General features: G+C 38.8%; 1 protein-coding gene and 1 long non-coding RNA gene across 3 annotated transcripts in view; one reads left to right on the top strand and one right to left on the bottom strand.

The window, feature by feature from the left end:
- GRM3 (glutamate metabotropic receptor 3) overlaps nucleotides 1-20,365 on the top strand; it is a 226,234-nt gene that overhangs the window by 143,461 nt on the left and 62,408 nt on the right. For both annotated transcript variants that reach the window (XM_082694145.1, XM_082694144.1), the window contains exon 3: nucleotides 5,009-5,864. In XM_082694145.1, coding sequence (XP_082550271.1) covers nucleotides 5,009-5,864 — 856 coding nt within the window. The remainder of the gene's footprint in view (nucleotides 1-5,008; nucleotides 5,865-20,365) is intronic.
- Nucleotides 1-20,365, bottom strand: part of LOC309845820 — a 220,128-nt gene that overhangs the window by 182,732 nt on the left and 17,031 nt on the right. Inside the window, exon 3 of the long non-coding RNA XR_014301517.1 lies at nucleotides 10,709-10,815. This is a non-coding gene — a long non-coding RNA (uncharacterized lncRNA). The remainder of the gene's footprint in view (nucleotides 1-10,708; nucleotides 10,816-20,365) is intronic.

The following is a 20,365-nucleotide window of genomic DNA, read 5'->3' as shown; positions in this document are numbered from 1 at the left end:
TAACAGGTTACAATGAAAACCTGGCAATGGCTAGTCCTACATAAATTCAAACCAGCCAGAAAATGAATACTCCAAGGTGTGCAAACACTGAATATCAAACTCTAATACACACCACATAGGGGAAAGAGTTCCATTAAATCTGTGTGCAGCCTCTCCAGCCCCTGAAAATAACAGGCTTTGCCATAAGGTCATTGTATTTCTCACATAAATCATGAAGCCGAACATGATCATGATATTTATAGCTTGAAGCTTTCAACTTCACAGTTAAAATTTCCCAGTGGATTCTCAGACAACTGCTGTTATCTCTGAAGATGGTCAATCAGAAAGCAAATGCTCACATAGCCACAGGAAAATATAGGCTGAAAAATGAAAAAAAAATATATATATATACTTTTGATAACAAGGACTGATTACTCATGGCCCTCAAATCAAGGAGTTTATGCCACCAGAAATTTTTAAATAGACAAACATGTTATAACTTGAAATATATATCTGCCATAGTGTAGTGAGAAGATTCACATATGACAGAGGTGCAGGGCTTGGATTGAGAACGGACTGAGTCTGGGAAGGTGACCGCAGTGACAAATCCTATGGGCTCTTTAGTAAGATCCAGAGAAACTCTGCTTCTCAGTTTCTTAATCTGTACCACAGGCTAATGGTAGTATCTACTGCATAGATTATTATGAGAGTTAAGCTAGATAATACATCTATAACAATTAGAATGCTAGCTTGTACCAAAATATGAGGACTATTAAAAATATGAAAGATCTTTAAAAGGCTTCCAAATAGGGCAGTCCACAAATAGTAATTCTGAAAATAGGGACTATGGGGTAGTTCATCCCTGTACACTCTTGAGGAATTGTGAACTGGTATCTAAAAAGGGGGTAAACCCCTCAAAAATCCATCTTTGACTTTAGCTCCCCGTGGATTTCTGGTGCTGAACTGCAACTTAGCATTTGTAACCTCATTTTCCCCCAAGTTTTCTTCTTCTTTGTTCACTTTTGTCACTTTAACTTGAATCCAGAAATTTACATCTCTTTCTATGTCATATCATCTTATTGCCAGAGAGAGTCTAGTCCTTTGGGAGAAATCAAGAAATTGGGTCTCATCTTAGCTCTTCTGTTTATTGGCTGTATAAATTCTGGAAAGTCACTTCACCCTGTGAGCTTCAGCTTCCTCACCTATAAAACAAAAGGCTTAGATCATCTTCATGGTTCCTTCCAGTTCTAAAATGTAAAGATCTTGTAGCTTACTTACATTTTTTTGCCCAAAGTCTGATAAAAATTTAACCTGACTTGACCACCTCACACAGACTTTATTTCAAACTACTGTCTTAGAATATATTCAACTTTCTCATCCAGTTCCTATCACATTCTCTTTTCCACAAGAGTCCAAGTAATGTCACTGATGCCTTATGGAAGTCACAGTCCTCCAGGGCTATACTTTTTCCCTAAATTGTTCAACTAATGCTGAGATGTTCTCTAGTGAAATCCATTCTTTATGAATTGGTGCTGTGTCTTTCTAAGCTCTTGCAGGACCTCTAATCAAAAAACAAAACAAAATAAAACAAACAAACAAACAAACAAAAAAAACACTCTACAGAGTTATCAAAATATATCCTGCTAACTGATTTATTCACTCTTTATTTTTTCTGAATTTTCCCTTCCTCCTTCCTTTTTAACCTTCTGACAGTCCTCCCATTATTGATTTCTCAAAGATTACTGATGGTGATTCCACAGATTCATCTACTATTTCTTCCTGAACTCAGAACTGGAAGCAAACTCAAATAACATGATTATGGGTTTCTGTTTGGTCTTCTCTCCCACACTCATGTGAGATAACATCTTCATATAATTGTATTACCATCTCCAGGTTAGGACACATTCTCACTGGAGAGATAGAGGATGACAGAAGGACAGAACAAGGTCTTTTCTTTCACATTCTGGAACCACCTTCCCCAGCCAATGATTCTCCCTTCTCACCAAGTCTTTTGCTGAAGCATAATTTAAACACAAAACAGAAAAAACAATCACTTAGTTCCATTTTCACATTTTGTGTTTTAGTCCCACTACTTCTCCTGGGTTAATTCCCATCTTTTACGCTATCTATGGGGATGCCCGAGGACCCGGCACACCTCTAGCACCCATCCCTTGTCACTAGTACTGTTACCAATCAAATGCCCCCATACAGGCTAACCCAGTGGTTCTTGTCTTTTCTGGGTTTTTTTTTGCAATGATTGTATATGGTTGGAGTTATTTTTAAGTCTTTCTATTTCTCTTAACCTATGTTCCTTTTTAGAGTCTCTGGCCATGAGAAGTGTACCTCTACTTTTAAATCATTTTTTTGCTAAAGCACATGTAACTTGATTCTGGTTTTCCTTCCTCCACTCCTGCTAATAATATAACTGAATAACTTTCTCTCAAAATTTCACATTACATCCCCATCCTACAATGGTTCTTCTTTTACTTTTAAAATGATGTCCAGTGTAGGAGTTCCCCTTATTCCTTCATGCTTTCTCAGAGAAACCATATGGCCAGTAAAGTAAGTCAGGAATGCCTCAGATGCCCAGCTTTGAGACAAATGAGATAGGAAACATCCAGTTGACAACTGTCTGGATTTTTCCCAATCCTACTTTCAAGTTTTTATGTCAGTAAGAAAACACCTACTAACAACAGACAATCCAAGCCTCAACATCACTTGTGTTCTTCTCTCCTATTCTCCCCACCTGGATGTCTTTCTGTGATTCACCCTTCAGATTCACAGTCACATGATATGAATAATTATAATAATTGTAATGATCACAGTTTTATTCTAGTCCACCATCCTCCCCAACGTGCTACACCTCATTGTGGCCCTTCCCAGTGCAGGGAATCTTTTCCACATCCATTATTCTATGCATGGTTCCTTCTATTGTACAGCCTACCTTGTCTGAAAACTGTTTTCAGACTTCCTGGAGAGGTAGACATGAAGCCACAGGATCTTATCAGTCAACAGACAAGAACTCTTTTCTTAAGCAACTTCTCATTACTTGTACCCCTCTGGGAGAAGAAAGTTTTGGCAGCTTAGGATCTTTCACTTGGCTCCTAGCTGCCAGAAAATAATATCTCTGGGCATTTTTCAAGTCCTTTTATTCCTGCCTCCCTGAGGGGTTAAGGTCATGAAGAATGTAACTTGAAGATGAGAATAAACTATAGCATTAAGAGAAGACAGTTTCTCCAGTGCCACCCAGAAACACCATTACCAAGCCAAGCCTTTGTATGAGCTGGGCTCTCTCTTCTTGTACATAAACCCAAAGGAAGCCAGATCATCAGTCTAGAAGTAATGACAGTACTTGCTTATTCCCACATCTATCAGGCTAAGTAAACAAGCGATACTCCTATGTTCAGATGAAACAGTGTAGGCCATTGTGTTCAGGGTCTGTGCTACTGATGAAAGAAGAAATAAATGGCATAAAGCCTTCAGCTACCCAGCTACCCAGCCACTTACCTCTGAGCCCCCAAATTCATCCATATCATAGGATATTTAAAAAATTCAAGAAAGATTTAGGTCTTAAATTTGCTTTGTTTTACATGGCAAGTGCCATATTTTCTACTTGTTCTCTATGTAGTTAAGGAAGACGTACCAGGATTTGAAAAGATACAGAAAACATTTTTGATAACTCTGGGCTATCAAGTGTTGGTTTTAATAGCAGAACAGATCTTCAGGAACATGCTGTGTGACTGAGTATGAACTTGGCTGCTGGTTTCCTTTGCCAGATGAAATGATGATTAATCGGGACTCAGGTGTCAGTTGTTTTATGTTACTTGTGCTCTTTGCTAACAGCTGCCTTTTTCAAGCTGTGCTTCCTACATGTCAAATGTAAACCTGAAACCACAATTTCTATAAGGAAAATTTCAAAGTACTCATAGAGTATATCAGAATACTCAGTGTTGTTTCTGATTAAAGTACAATTAGAATATTATATAACTTAGCTGAAGTCAGTAAAGAGATAGAAGGGTTTGGAGCACGCAAAGTATTCAGGATAAAATAAAACAAAATTATTAGGTATACATACAATGTTTGTAAATATTTTAAGATAATATTTATGCAAATATTCAATGCATAAAATGCTCTTTGATATTCTAGTATCACTTTCCTTTTTTATTATGCAAAAAATAAAAATAGTTAAATATTACCGGTAGGTGAATTATAACAAATTTAAATTCTTTATTTAAAGCTTTAAAATTTTGAAGTAGGTGGTTCTTTCTTGATAAGGTCTTTAGTATTTCCTATTTGCTTTTTAATTAAAAATGCCATAAAAATTGCATTTTTATGCTTTCTTTTCACACAGCCCAAACAGAAACAACAATTCAAAAGGAAAAAGAAAGCAAAGAAAATGTTGGCCAATCTTTTTAGAAGTTGAGAAAAGCATATGCCCAAAATTTGGAGTGGACCAAAACGAATTTTTTTTCTTACCCTAGATAATAAATGTCTAATTTGGACTGTCCATGTGGCATAAGGTTCCCAAATTAAAACTCTTTCAGAGATTGCCTTTTTTAGCAAAAGAGGGGGAAGTGAGAATCAGACAACACCCAGGCTCTCTATACAACCACAGCCAAGTTTTCTAAAAACCAGTTTGGCCAATCCCCTGTAGTTCATTGCCTGACTGGGCTATATAGCAAGACTCCAGAAACTTAAAAGAACCACACAGAAGACACCTGAACAGGGCTCATCGTAACCTAGGGACTAGCATAAAGTCTGGGAGAAAGGGAGGACTGCCCTTCTCATTTCTCTCCTAATGTCCTTTCCCAAAGCATAAACTACCTGCTTGAAACCTGCTCCCTGATAACCAAAACACAGTATCCAGGGAAGTATCTGGTGATGTGCTAAGAAAACTTCAGTGATCTAGAGGTGAAAAGGAAGCTGGGTCAACAGTCTGGTATTACTCATTTTTCATGTCCATTTACCTCCAGGTTTCTAAAACAAGTTCTTCTCCCTTCCTCCCCTCCCCCACGCCCCACCCACTCAGGTGGCAAACTTGCTGAGGCTCTTCCAGATCCCTCAGATAAGCTACGCGTCTACCAGCGCCAAACTCAGTGACAAGTCGCGCTATGATTACTTTGCCAGGACCGTGCCCCCTGACTTCTACCAGGCCAAAGCCATGGCCGAGATCTTGCGTTTCTTCAACTGGACCTATGTGTCCACAGTAGCCTCGGAGGGTGACTACGGGGAGACAGGGATCGAGGCCTTCGAGCAGGAAGCCCGCCAGCGCAACATCTGCATCGCCACAGCGGAGAAGGTGGGTCGCTCCAACATCCGCAAGTCCTACGACAGCGTGATCCGCGAGCTGCTGCAGAAGCCCAATGCACGCGTCGTCGTGCTCTTCATGCGCAGCGATGACTCGCGTGAACTCATCGCCGCCGCCAGCCGCGCCAATGCCTCATTCACCTGGGTGGCCAGCGACGGCTGGGGAGCACAGGAGAGCATCGTCAAGGGCAGCGAGCACGTGGCCTACGGCGCCATCACGCTGGAGCTGGCCTCACACCCCGTCCGCCAGTTCGACCGCTACTTCCAGAGCCTCAACCCCTACAACAACCACCGGAACCCCTGGTTCCGGGACTTCTGGGAGCAGAAGTTCCAGTGTAGCCTCCAGAACAAGCGGAACCACCGGCGCATGTGCGACAAGCACCTGGCCATCGACAACAGCAACTACGAGCAAGAATCCAAGATCATGTTTGTGGTGAACGCTGTGTACGCCATGGCTCACGCCCTACACAAAATGCAGCGCACCCTCTGTCCCAACACCACCAAGCTTTGCGACGCTATGAAGATTCTGGACGGGAAGAAGTTGTACAAGGACTATTTGCTGAAAATCAACTTCACAGGTAAGTGAGAAGCCTTTACTCATCTTCTGTGGGGTAAACAGGTGGTATCAAATAGGAATCAAATACTCTGTCCCTGACCCAGAAATCTTTGTTTCGGGGCCACAAAAAGGGTTCAGACTGTTAAATATTTCAAGATGCAATATGATGGCCATGATATTCTTACTTATTTTTGAGTGAATATCTTCGCTGATACACTACATGAAATTGAAAGGCTCCCTAGACTAGGGTGATCTGTGGTAGCTGCCTGTATGTGGGCCACGCTACATTTGCTCTCTTTCTTGTTAGCTATGGGGTGTGACATGTGTGATATGGGCATTTAATCTTCTTTAGCAGAACTGGCAACTCTCTAAGGAACATGAACTTCCAAGCCTTCCTTGTGGGTGATTTGAGCAAAAGAATCTCATAACTTTCACAGTGGATGAGAGAAAAAAGTCGCTGTTTTCACAGAGCTTAATTAGGGGCAAAAAAGGGAAAAATACTCAGACCATGGTGATTTCCAGGCATTTTAGTTTAATTATATACAGAAACATTTCCATGTCAACATTAAGAATTTTAGATTTTCTCAAATGATGTGATGAAATGAAACTTTTTCTGGGAGCCTGAGTATAAACAAATTAAAGGCTGATGGAAGTCATTCCAATAGAATAGTGAATAGGCAAAGGTGTATTTGAAGTGGCTTTTGTTTTCTCTTCATTTGATTCTAAATATGGTAAAGCATTTCTAAAGATAGCATTGCATTTCAGTGCATTAGTAGCATAAAAAGCACAACATTTTTAGGTTTGCATTCTCTAAGAAGGCACATGTGATACATTAAAGTGCTGGTTCGGAGGACTTTAGCTTTACCCCCAAATCATTAATGGTAAGTAATATTATAGAGCACAAAAAAACTTGATGCCAGAAAATATTACAATGATAAAATGCTTTCATTTGCCTAAATTGCTAATAATCATCGCCCATGCCATTAGGGCATCATTCAAATCTGCATAGTCTGTTTCAATTGGTTTCTCCCCCAAGACATGAAAATTTGCATGCTCAAATCATCCTGTTATTGGAGTAAGTGGCAGTTCTCACATCTCCTCTATAGGATCACTTGGCAGTCATATGACCTAAAAAAATCACTGGTAGGACTTATGCCCATTGGTTCCTACTCCAAAATTCTAATTCCTAAACCAGCCTTGAAAATAAGAACAAATTTATCTGCCTGCGTTTTGCACATCTTTTCCTCATTCTACCTAGAGGGAGCCAAAAGTAGTAGAAATCAGTTATGTCAATTTTTTCTCCTATTCATCTACTAGAGATGTCTCTTACCATTGGAATGACTGTTTATAAGTGGCAAAGATTAAACTCTTTCTATGTCCTGTATTCCCACAAGTGCATTCCATATAGAAATAACAAATATATATTTTATATATAATATCAAATCACCATTTATCTCAAAATCCCAGATCAGTTTCCACTGACATATACAAAAAATAAGAATGGACCACAAAATTAGTAAAAAAATAGTATCTTTGCTCTAAATATAAATGAATTTCACAGGTATCTGTAAATACCATCTACAATGCACTTAAGTCTTACAGATAAATAAGATAAGCAGCCTCCCTACCCACTTCTCACTACCCTCGAGTTTATTATTGATCTTTATTCACTACATATATTCATTAACCTTATTATTCTAGTCCATCCCTCACTCCTCAGTATGCAAATATACAAATCTATCTGCTCATCAGCAGCTACTATAGAGGGAGCTCTTAGATTTCAGTGAGCCCTTGCAAGGTATTTTATATAACCAAATATTTTCCTTCATTTCCCAGACTGAGTCTTAAATGGCAAAGAAAAGTGAAGGAATAAGGCCATTATTTGGATAAATGAAACAAAAGTATCTTCTTTTTGTCTGTCTTGTTCAATTACTGGCTTTGATTCTACAATTTGGTTCAGCTTTGTAAACTTGACCACAAAGTGCTATTTTAGCCTTTTCACTTTGTTCAACATTACCAATAATTCTCCACCTCTGAAGACAAAAGGGTGAAAACCAGGTGGAAACTACAGAGAAGACAGGGAACTTAGACCAGCCCCCACTGCCACAATGCTTAGTAATGTGGGAATTGGACCAGAAAGTACCTTACTATGAGAGGACATTGAGATGCTAAAGGAGCTAAATATGTATATTTTAAAAATAAGGTTAACCTAGTTATCTCTTGAAAAGTAGGTTTTGTTTTACATTTTTTTTCTGAAATAGTATCTCTGTTTTTCTAATTTGAATATTGACCCAGTGGACTAAGTACAATAGTAAACAGCAAACAATCTTTGCTCAAATGGGTTAAAAAAGTCCTCTTCCAGACATCTGCTTGTACTTAGTGCATTTACTCCAAGATTGTTCTGACAAAGGATAGTTGCACCCAACCTCCTAAGGGCTCTATTCATTACAGGATGGAAAAGCGAAGCCTCCTGAGACTTTTAACTACATAAATTAAAATACTCTGGTTCCTCAGTACGTTCCTACTAGCTAGTTCCAGCACTGGCCAACATGAGTATCCTTGGAGTTAACCCAGTTTGATATTCCTTTTACAAAAAGAGATTTTTGCAGAACTATAGTTTGTAAAACATTCTTCAGAAGAGTGAGCTCTCCCGTCATAGGTTCTAACCACTATCTACCTCTTGCTATGCACCCTATATTCACCCTTCCTTCCATAAAGACTACTTGCAGTTCCCCAAGTACATCATACCTTTACTTTTGTTCTTGTATCTTCTGTACATGAGATGTACATGTAATGTGTATGTGTGTTTCCTTCACCTAGAACCTCTCCCCCGTCCCCATCTACCCTAACTAGTACCTTCACTCACTCGGTCTCCATTGCTACCACCCTGGTCCTAGCCACCAAGCCATCTCTAGGCTACAGTTCTACAACAGCCTCCTAACTGATTCACTCTGGCCCCTCTCCATCCCAGCCTCCACAATCCATTCTCTCTACAGCAGCCAGGATGCCCTTTTAAAACTTAAATCAGAGCAAGTCACCTCTCTACTCACAAACCCTTAGAGAGTTCCCCATTTCACCCAAAACTAAAAGTCAAAAAGTCTTTGCAATGCCCTACAGATGTCTTCCTGGATCCACTTCTTCCCTGTCCTTCTTGCTCTCCTGTCATGACCTTTCATTCCCCCTGCCTCCCTTCACTCTAGCCATCCGTGTTTCCAAAGTCAGGGCTCTTTCAACTGGCAGCTCTAGCCATCTGTAATGCCCAATCCCCAGATATCTCTATGGCTAGTCAGTTCCCTTACTTCCTTCGGGCCTTTACTTTAATGTTAGCTTTTCAGAGACCCACCAGGCAATCCTTCTGGAAGTTGTAATTCACCGCCGCTACCCCACCACAGGCATCCCTATTTCTCTCTAAGCTGCTCTACTTCTTTTATACACAGTGATTTTTTTCCCTTTTCTCTTATACCACCTCATTTATTTTCATGTTTATTCTCCACTGTTTGATCTTCATACTTGAATATAAACGCCATGAAAACAGAAACTGTTAGCAGTTTTTTCACTGACAAAGCTCAAGCATAATGGGTGCTCAGTAAGTATTTGTTGGTTACGAATATCACTTGACACCCAAACTCATATTTCCTTCTCGGTCTCCACTACTACATTGTGAGCTTTTTTAAGGCAAAGAACGTATGTTTCATCTCTGATCTCAAATACACAGCATCTGGTATAGAGTGGGCATTATATAAATGTTTACTGAAGGAATAAGGAATGAGAAAAACAATCAATAGATTTATAATATTCTTTTTATAAAAATTTAATGTATATACTGTGTTCACTAACAGGTGAATTTCAACAAAGAAAAGTATATGACTTCTAGAATGGCTTGCATTTACTCAAACACTGTCCTTTACTTAAACACTGTCCTATCATTGTATTTGAGATCAATTTAAAACCTAACAGCAATAGCTCTGGCTCTGTTATCCATCTCTGTTTTACAGATGAAGCCCCAAAACTCACAGTGATTTGCCCAAGGTCATCATCTGGTTAGTGGCAGGAACAAAGATTGAAATCCAGTCACCGGGTCTGAGGCTGCTTTCACCAAGGACCCTGGGATGTTGAGGTCTTTGAGGCCAAATACCCAACATCATTTCTGACATATATTAGAACTTAATGGTATGTTGACTGAAGGAAGGCAAGACAGTCAACAGTTAAGTTTGAAATATGTTTCTTTCTGGGCTCTTTCTTATGATTCCTTTAATGCTCCCGGGCCACTTCTCCAATTAGTTGGAGCTGAGATGGTTCATAAAACACCCACACTTTGTTAGCTGAGCCTTAGAATCTAAACCTTAGGATATTAAAAAATTTTTTTCAAAGCTCTTTTTTGTTGTTAGTAAAGTGATTTCCATCTGAAAGGGCCATATCATCCAGAATTCTGAAAGAAATATTTAAATGCGAATTGTTCGTTGACATTTGACTCTTCATAATTGACTTTGAATGAATTCCATGTGCTAGTCATGTAAAAGGAAAGCTTAAACTACCAAGTGAGTTAGAAAGAGATGAAGTAGAGAGGGATATTAAACATCCACAGCCATGCAATATCACTCTCTGCTGTGTTCACAGTACAGTGCAATCTCTTTTTATTCGGAGACCAATTCCAGAAAGTGGAGGAGAATAAAATCACTGAGTGACAAAAGGCCTTCCCCAAAGATGAACTCGCCCCTACCTCTCAATTGACAGAGGTGGAAATTCAGAATGTCAGTATTATTATCTTCACTTACTGAACCACATAAAAGTGAACTCAACTGTCAGAATGATGTGGAAACCGGAGTATACCCAATTCAAAAGAAAAAAGGAAGAGCTCCCACTTACTGAACATACTGCCAGGGGTGCTCCAAGACACATCCACTGTTGAGGAGGCATTCTCTTGGAAACAACACTCATAGCATTCCTCTGTGTGATTCGCTGGGGTGGGTGGGCTAGAATGTTTAAGGGAAAAACTGAGAACTTGGCACAATAGGAAATATATCCAAGATCACATAATGAAATACGTCACGTGGTAGTCATTCATTCCACAGATGTGATTAGACTTTATGCTGGGACCTGAGGACACAGCAGTGAACAGGAGCAATGCAGTCCCTGCTTCCTAGAGCCACTCAAGTATAGAAGCAGGATGATCAGGGACTGCAGTATTAGGGTCTTGCCCTAGTCTTTGTGTTCTAAGTTTTCATTTTGAATTAGAAAATTATTATGTATCTTAAGGTAAGCCCAGAAGAAATTTCCAGCTCACTGGACATATCTCCCAGGGTTTTACTTGCAAGCAAAGGGGTCAACTCTTATGCTGGACTTGTGGTCCTAATAGGACTGATAATAGGACACACAACAATGACAGTTTTTGTTGTTCTTGCTCATTTGGTTGGTTGCTTGTTTTTTTCTTTTTTCTTTTTTTGGGGGGGAGGTGGAAGGTCTTGAGGTGAGGTACACTCATCTCTTGGTGTCAGCAAGGAGGCAGACTGCTGAGATCAGAGACCTGGAGCCTGGTGGGGATGGTGCAGCCTTGTTCTTATGTTTACAATTCTCCACACCAGAGGCAGAAAATGAGTAGTCCAGCCTCTCTGTCCCACTCACCTCTGTATCTGACTCATCCAGTAGGTCCAAGGATCACTCCTTGTTGAGACTATAATCACAGAACACAGGCCAGGAAGGGCAGATTTTCTGGAACACTGCACTCCAAGGAATATGTTTGAGCTGGCCCCAAACCAGCAAGGCTCTCCTCTTGAAAAGTACAGGCCATCCAAGGCACAGTGAGGAAGCCAAAATGGTAATGGCCACATCTTTAGATGAATGGGCTTTGAAGTCCCTGAAAGAGCAAACTGCTCTTGATCTTGCTTCCTCTCCTGGAACATTTGTAGTTCCCACAAAAGCACAGAAACTTGTTCCAGCTCTACTGATCAAAAGCATTTCCAAAATGTAAAGATAAATATCCTGTATTTCTTTCTTCCCTTTTCTTTCTGGTCAGCTTCCTGGGGTCATAGGAATAAGATTTAAACCCCCAAAGGACACCACTAATGTGGTTACTTATTTGTTTATGCACCATGCATCTGTGCTTTGGTGTCTTAGAAGCTTGAGAAATGATTCTCATTTTAAGGTCACACGGTGGAGAACAGGAGTCTCTAGAAGACCTCATTTTCCACTTGGCCCTGAGCTTTCTGCTGCTGCTGCTGATGCTGCTGCTTATTATTCTTATCATATAGCTGTTATTATTATTTAATAATCCTTATGATTCATTTGAAGAGCCATCCTATCTATGAAGCAGAAAAAAGTAATCACTCCTCATGAAGTATGAAAGAAGTAAATTCTACCACCTTGCTAACCAGAAAAAAGAACAATAAATATGCTATCTTCTAGATGTTTCCGGGCTTTTTGGACATTGAGGTATATTTATAGGAATATCATTTGCAAAGGTGTCTGGAGATTGAGGAAAATACTCTGAGCATTTTCTAACACTATAGCTAACATGTAGTTTAAAAATAAGTTCAGCCTATGTTCCTGACCTTTGGGACACCTGGTGTTATCCCACAATAACCTAGTCTTTCAAGGTTTCTAATCTCAGTTGAATGGGAAACACGTGTTTTTCTACTTCATCTACCTTTGTGCTACTACTCATCTTCAACAGAACACTAGAGAGCCAAAATAGATAAAGTGTTTCTGATAGATTCAGAAAAAAATTTCTGCTCATTATGGCCATCATATTCTTAAATAGAGACTTTTCTGTGCAGAATTTAAAAGATTAAACTGTCATCAAATGATGTAGGAGATTATGGGGGATCCTTCCCAGAGTTGGGTTTGGTAAACCTTCCTAGGAACCTAAGGGAACACTCCTAATACTGAGCAGCGAGCACAGCTTCTAGAGATTAAGGATGTGAGGTTGCATCCTGAGGAGCAGGCACTGAGGAGGAAGGCTAAAGAAATCAACGCCAGGTCACCATTCTCACCTCCCTCTTATTTTAAATGTTCAATGAGTGTCCATACTGTTGTTAGTCACTCAATATGATGTCTCCAGGAAAGATTACATAGTCATCCTTCACATTTTTTCTCCCAACCTCTAGCATTATACCTGAGGTAGTATAAGCCCTCATTTGTATCTAGTTCATTCCAAAACTATGATGGTGAAAAGGATTTATCCTACTGTCTCGGATAAATTAGAATTTGATAAGGTGGCTGAGTCCCCAGAAGTTAGAGTACTCAGTAACATTTCGGAGTATTTAAAAACTTAATTCCATTAAAAAAATTATAAACAATTTCACTAGCACAGAGTTGATTACATATTACATTTCCAAAATAGTATCTCCAATACAAAATTATGTTCATACACATACTAACCTGAACCAAAGATGATTAGATATTCTATGGCCATTAATGTGCTTTTATTTTTTAATTTTTTAAAATTTTATTCCAGCTCTACTGAGATAAAATCGACATATAACTTTTTTTTGGATAATTTTTTTCCATTTTATTTTATTTCTTTTCCATGTTCCAGCATTCATTGTTTATGCACCACACCCAGTCCTCCATGCAATATGTGCCCTCCATAATACCCACCACCAGGTTCACCCAACCTTCCACTCCCCTCCCCTCCAAAACCCTCAGTTTGTTTCTCAGAGTCCACAGTCTTTCATGGTTCATCTCCCCCTCCAATTTCCCTCAACTCCTTTCTCCTCTCCATCTCCCAATGTCCTCCATGTTATTCCTTATGCTCCACAAGTAAGTGAAACCATATGATACTTGGCACTCTCTGTTTGATTTATTTCACTCAACATTGTCTCTTCCAGTCCCATCCATGTTGATACGAAAGATGGGTATTCATCCTGATGGAGGCATAATACTCCATTGTATTTGTGGACCGTATCTTCTTCATCCATTTGTCCATTAAAGGGCATCTTGGTTTTTTCCACAGTTTGGCAACTGTGCCCATTGCCACTATGAATATTGGGATACAGATGGCCCTTATTTTCAAGACCTCAGTATCATTGAGGTATATACCCACTAGTGCAATTGTAGGGTCACAGGGAAGCTCTATTTTTAATTTTTTAAGGAATCTCCACACTGTTTTCCAAAGTGGCTGCACCAACTTGCATTCTCACCAACAGTGTAAGAGCGCTCCCCTTTCTCCACTTCCTCTCCTACACTTGCTGTCTTGTTAATTTTGCCCATTCTAACTGGTTTTGATTTGAATCTCCCTGATGACTAGTGATGATGAACATTTTTTCATGTGTCTGTTAGCCATCTATGTATCTGCTTTGGGGAAATGTCTGTTCATGTCTTTTGCCCATTTTTTTTTAAATTTTTTAAATTTATTTTCAGCATAACAGTATTCATTGTTTTTGCACCACACCCAGTGCTCCATGCAATCCGTGCCCTCACCAATACCCACCACCTGGTTCCCCCAACCTCCCACCCCCCCTTCAAACCCCTCAGATTGTTTTTCAGAGTCCATAGTCTCTCATTGTTCACCTCCCCTTCCAATTTCCCTCAACTCCCTTCTCTTCTCTAACTCCCCTAGCCCTCCATGCTATTTGTTATGCTCCACAAATAAGTGAAACCATATGATAATTGACTCTCTCTGCTTGACTTATTTCACTCAGCATAATCTCTTCCAGTCCCATCAATGTTGATACAAAAGTTGGGTATTCATCCTTTCTGATGGAAGCATAATACTCCATAGTGTATATGGACCACATCTTCCTTATCCATTTGTCCGTTGAAGGGCATCTTGGTTCTTTCCACGGTTTGGCGACCGTGGCCATTGCTGCTATAAACATTGGGGTACAGATGGCCCTTCTTTTCACTACATCTGTATCTTTGGGGTAAATACCCAGTAGTGCAATTGCAGGGTCATAGGGAAGCTTTATTTTTAATTTCTTAAGGAATCTCCACACTGTTCTCCAAAGTGGCTGCACCAACTTGCATTCTCACCAACAGTGTTAGAGAGTTCCCCTTTCTCTACATCCTCTCCAGCACTTGTTGTTTACTGTCTTGTTGATTTTGGCCATTCTAACTGGTGTAAGGTGGTAGGTATCTCAATGTGGTTTTGATTTGAATCTCCCTGATGGCTAACGGTGATGAACATTTTTTCATGTGTCTATTAGCCATCTATATGTCTTCTTTAGAGAAGTGTCTGTTCATCTCTTCTGCCCATTTTTTGACATGATTATCTGTTTTGTGTGTTTTGAGTTTAAGGAGTTCTTTAAAGATCTTGGATATCAGCCCTTTGTCTGTACTGTCATTTGTGAATGCCTTCTCCCATTCCATGGGCTGTCTGTTTTGTTGACTGCTTCCTTTGCTGTGCAGAAGCTTGTGATCTTGATGAAGTCCCAAAAGTTCATTTTCGCTTTTATTTCCTTTGCCTTTGGAGACATCTCTTGAAAGAAGTTGCTGTGGCTGATGTCAAAGAGATTACGGTCTATGTACTTCTCTAGGATTTTGACAGATTCCTGCCTCACATTGAGCTCTTTTATCCATTTCGAGTTTATCTTTGTATGGTGTAAGAGAATGGTTTAGTTTCATTCTTCTACATGTAACTATCCAATTTTCCCAGCACCATTTATTGAAGAGAATGGTTTTTTTTCCCCCACTGTATATTTTTTCCTCTTTTGTCCAAGATTATTTGACCATAGAGTTGAGGATCCATATCCAGGCTCTCTACTCTGTTCCACTGGTCTATGTTTCTATTTTTGTGCCAGTACCATGCTGTCTTGATGATCTCAGCTTTGTAGTAAAGTTTGAAATCAGGCAACGTGATGCCCCCCAGTTTTTTCTTTTTCAACATTTCCTTAGCAATTTGGGGTCTCTTCTGGGTCCATACAAATTTTAGGATTGTTTATTCCAGCTCTTTGAAAAATGCCAGGGGAATTTTGATCAAGATGGCACTGAAAGTATTGATTGCTCTAGGCAGTATAGATATTTTAACAATGTTTATTCTTCTGATCCATGAGCATGGAATGGTCTTCCATCTTTTTGTGTCTTCTTCAATTTCTTTCATAAGTGTTCTGTAGTTCCTCAAGTACAGAACCTTTACCTCTTTAGTTACGTTTATTCCCAGTTATCTTATGGTTCTTGGTGCTATGGTAAATGGAACTGATTCTCTAATTTCCCTGTCTATATTTTCATTGTTATTGTGTAAGAAAGCAACTGATTTCTGTACATTGATTTTGTATCCTGCAACATTATTGAATTGCTGTATGAGTTCAAGTAGTTTAGGGGTGGAGTCTTTTGGGTTTTCCATATAAAGTATCATGTCATCTGTGAAGAGAGTTTGACTTCTTCATTGCCAATTTGAATACATTTGTTTCTTTCTTTTTTCTGATTGCTCTTGCTAGGATTTCTAGTACCATGTTGAACAAGAGTGGCGAGAGTGGACATCCTTGTCATGTTCCTAATCTCAAAGGGAAAGCTGTCAGCTTTTCCCCATTGAGGATGATATTCACTGTGGGTTTTTCATAGATAGATTTTATGAAGTCGAGGAATCTAAACTCTACCCTCTATACTTTGAATTGTTTTAATCAGGAACGGATGCTGTATCTTGTCAAATGCTTTTTCTGCATCAACTGAGAGAACCATGTGGTTCTTCTCTCTTCTCTTATTGATTTGTTCTATCACATTGATTGATTTGCGAATGTTGAACCACCCTTGTATCTCAGGGATAGATCCCACCTGGTCATGGTGGATAATCTTTTTAATGTACTATTGAATCCTATTAGGATCTTGTTCAGAATCTTAGCATTCATATTCATCAGGGATATTGGTTTGAAATTCTCCTTTTTGGTGGAGTCTTTGCCTGGTTTTGGGATCAGGGTAATGAAGACACTTCGGTCCAAAACCTATGGGCTGCAACAAAGGCGGTCCTAAGGAGGAAATACATAACCATCCAAGCTTCCCTCAAAAAACCTGAAAAATCCAGAATATACCAGCTCTCTTTACACCTTAAAGAACTTGAGAATCAACAACAAATTAAGCCAACCCCACACACAAGAAGGAAAATAATAAGATTAGAGCAGAGATCAACGAGATAGAAACTAGAGATATAGTGGAACACATCAACGAAACTAGAAGCTGGTTTTTTGAAAGAATCAGTAAGATCGATAAGCCACTGGCCAAACTAATCCAAAAGAAAAGAGAAAGGACCTAAATTAATAAAATTATGAAGGAAAAGGAAGAGATCAAAACTAACAAGAAGGAAATAGAAACAATCATCAGAAATTATTATCGACAATTATATGCCAATTAAGTTAAGCAACCCAGATGAACGGATGCGTTCCTGGAAACTTCCAAAACTGAATCAGGAAGAAAGTGACAACCTGAATAGACCAGTATCTAGTAACGAGATTGAAGCAGTGATCAAAAACCTCCCAAAAAACAAGAGTCCAGGACCTGACAGATTCCCTGGAGAATTCTACCAAACATTCAAAGAAGTTATACCTATTCTCCTGAAGCTGTTTCAAAAAATAGAAACAGAAGGAAAATTTCCAGACTCTTTCTATGAAGACATAACTTTTTTAAGTGTAAGGGGTACAATGTGTTGACTAATATCTCCATCCCATCACATAATTACTATTACTTTTATGTAGTAAGTACATTTAAAAACTACTCTCTTAGCAACTTTCAAGCATATAATATATTATTAACTATAGTCCCCATGCTGTACATTAGGTCCCCAGAACTTATTCATCTTGCAACTACAATTTCTATTATTTGACCAACATCTCCTCCAATTCCCTAGCCCCTTGTAAACAACCATTCTAATTGTTTCTATGAGCTCAGCTTGTTTAGAGTTTGCATATAAGTGATATCATACAATATTTGTCTTTCTCTCTCTTACTTCATTTAGCATAATGTTTGTAAGATCATTTACGTGTCACAAATGGCAGGATTTCTTTCTTTCTCATGGCTGAGTAGCATATGCATCTTATTTATCCCTTCATCAGTTGATAATTTGGTTGTTTACATATCCTGGGTATTGTAAATAATGCTGTAATGAACGTTGGAGTGTAGAAATCTCAATATCCCGTTTTCATTTCCCTTGGAAATATACCTAGAAGTGGGATGACTGGGTAATTCAGTAGTGTTTTTTTTATATATATATTTTGTGAGAAACCTCCATATTGTTTGTCATAGTAGCTATACCAGTTTACATTCCTACCAAGAGCATACAAGAATTACCTTTTCTCCATATCCTTGCTGACACTTGTTACCTCTTGTCTGTTCAATGACAGTCATTCCAACAGGTATGTGGTTACATCTTATGGTTTTGATTTGCATCTCCCTCATGATTACAGACGCTGAACATCTTTTCATGTACCAGCTATTTTAATATCTTCTTTGTAAAAATATTTATTCATTACATTGCCCATTTTTACTTGGATTGTCTGTCTGTCGCCATTGAGTTGTGTGAGCTCTTAATAATATGTTAAATATTAACCCTTTATGACACAGACAGTTGGCAAAGTTCTCCCATTCCATGGGTTCCCTTTTCATTTTGCTGATGGTTTTCTTTGCTGTGCAAAAACCTTTTTATTCAATGTAGTTTCACTTGTTTATTTTTGCTTTTGCTGCCTTTGTTTTTGGTGTCTAATAAAAAACCTCATACCATGACTGAGGCCAAGGAGTTTACTCCCTATGTTTTTTTCTAGAAGTTTTATGGTAGTAGGTCTTATAGTCAAGTGATTTTTATCCTTTCTTTTGTTAATGTGGTATAACACATTGATTTATAGATGTTGAAGCATCCTTGCATCCTTGGAATAAATTCCACTTGAAGCATCCTTGCATCCTTGGAATAAATTCCACTTGATCTAATGATGTGGAATCCTTTTAATTTACTATTGGGTTTGGTTTGCTAATATCTTCAAGATTTCTGTATCTCTGTTCATCAGGCAGGAATATTGGCTTGCAATTTTTTTCTTGTGTGTCCTTGTCTGATTTTGCTATTGAGGTAATTCTTTATAAAATGAGTTTGGAAGTGTTCCCTCTTCTGTTTTTTGGGAAGAAATTAAGAATAATGGTATTAACTCTTTTTTAATGTTTGGTAGAATTCACCAGTGAAGCCATCTGGTCATGAACTTTTATTTGTTGGGAGGTTTCTGATTATGGATTCAATCTCCTTACTAATAATGGGTTTGCTCAGATTTTCTATTTCTTCATGATTCAGCCTGGGTTGTATGTTCCTAGGAATTTATTTAATTCTTCTAGGTTTTTCAGTTTGTTGGCATGTAACTGTTCATAGTAGACTCTTATGGTCCTCTGTGTTTGTGTGGTATCAGTTTTAATGTTTTCTCTTGCATTTTTTATTTTATGTATTTATTGTATGTAGTTAGACCCCTTCCAGGGAGTAACTAGGTGATGGATGTTTTCTGTCTGCTCCCTCTGCCCTGAACCCTGGAGTAATAGCTACAGTGAGAGATGTCCATTAATAACAGCTTCTCTGTTTACTGTGCATTTTGTTGTCACAAGTCCTGTTGGCTCTCTTGTTGTCACAAGCCGTTAGGGGGCCCTTCCCTCAGGTGGAAGTCTTAAAAGTTGGGATGTTATATGCTGAGTCCAAATCCTTTACTCCCTTGGAAGAAGCTGAAGCTGGCGGTTCCCTCCTGACTGTGTGATGCTGTGCTAGGGGTGGAGTTTATGGCAAAAGTGCATCTCAGCCTTTCCTATCCATTTCAATGTAAGTGTTTTTTTTGTTCGCCCAATGTATAGACATCACTCAGCTGATTTCTGGATTTCTTTAGAGGAAAATGCTCCATGTATAACTGTAAATTTAGTGTGTCCATGGGGAAGGAGAGTTCAGGAGCTTCCTATGTCACTTTCTTTAAAGACTGCCATCTGGTTTCATTCTTACAACCAAGAATCCTGATGAGTATAGTATAATTCCTTTATGAATGTTTGTCTCCTAGTGGCCATTAATAACTACTTGCCCATTCATTCATTCCTCCTAGCAGATATGCAATGAGTTAACGAAAGTTTTTAAAATATCATAGAAAAAAATTTAGGCAATTGAATGTGACTTTAAGTAAGAAAGATTTTAAGTTCAGAAAACCTCATTATTTCTATTTAAGTTGTAGAATGAATTTATCATGTGTAGAACCCAAGTGAAGATTTGTTTGAGAGCCACTGGTCTAGGTCACATAGATTCATTTTTGAGATAAGACTATACCCTCTACCTCTACAAGAACTCCATTGGCTATTTCTCATATTTGACCACTGCAAACTTCTTACATAATTCATTTTTCATGGCAAAGCACTAACAGAATTAGGAATTCCTAGTGCTGCTAGGGAAAAAATTTTTTTAAATATGGAGAGGATTTGTGCACTTTTCAAAGAATCTTTAGTATTCAGTGCAATTTAGTGTTAGACCCTACAGAAGATGAGAAAAAATGAGTAAGTAAGTTCTTTCTGCCCTCAAGTAGCTGCACAGTTAGTACAGGCAATTCAAAAAGATAGCTTTTACAGCCCAGCAGTTTATCTTGGGCATCTTGAAAG

The sequence above is a fragment of the Mustela nivalis genome (genome assembly GCF_964662115.1).
Source record: "Mustela nivalis genome assembly, chromosome: 12".
Lineage (NCBI taxonomy): Eukaryota > Metazoa > Chordata > Mammalia > Carnivora > Mustelidae > Mustela > Mustela nivalis.
This window is presented reverse-complemented; position numbering and strand designations above follow the sequence as displayed.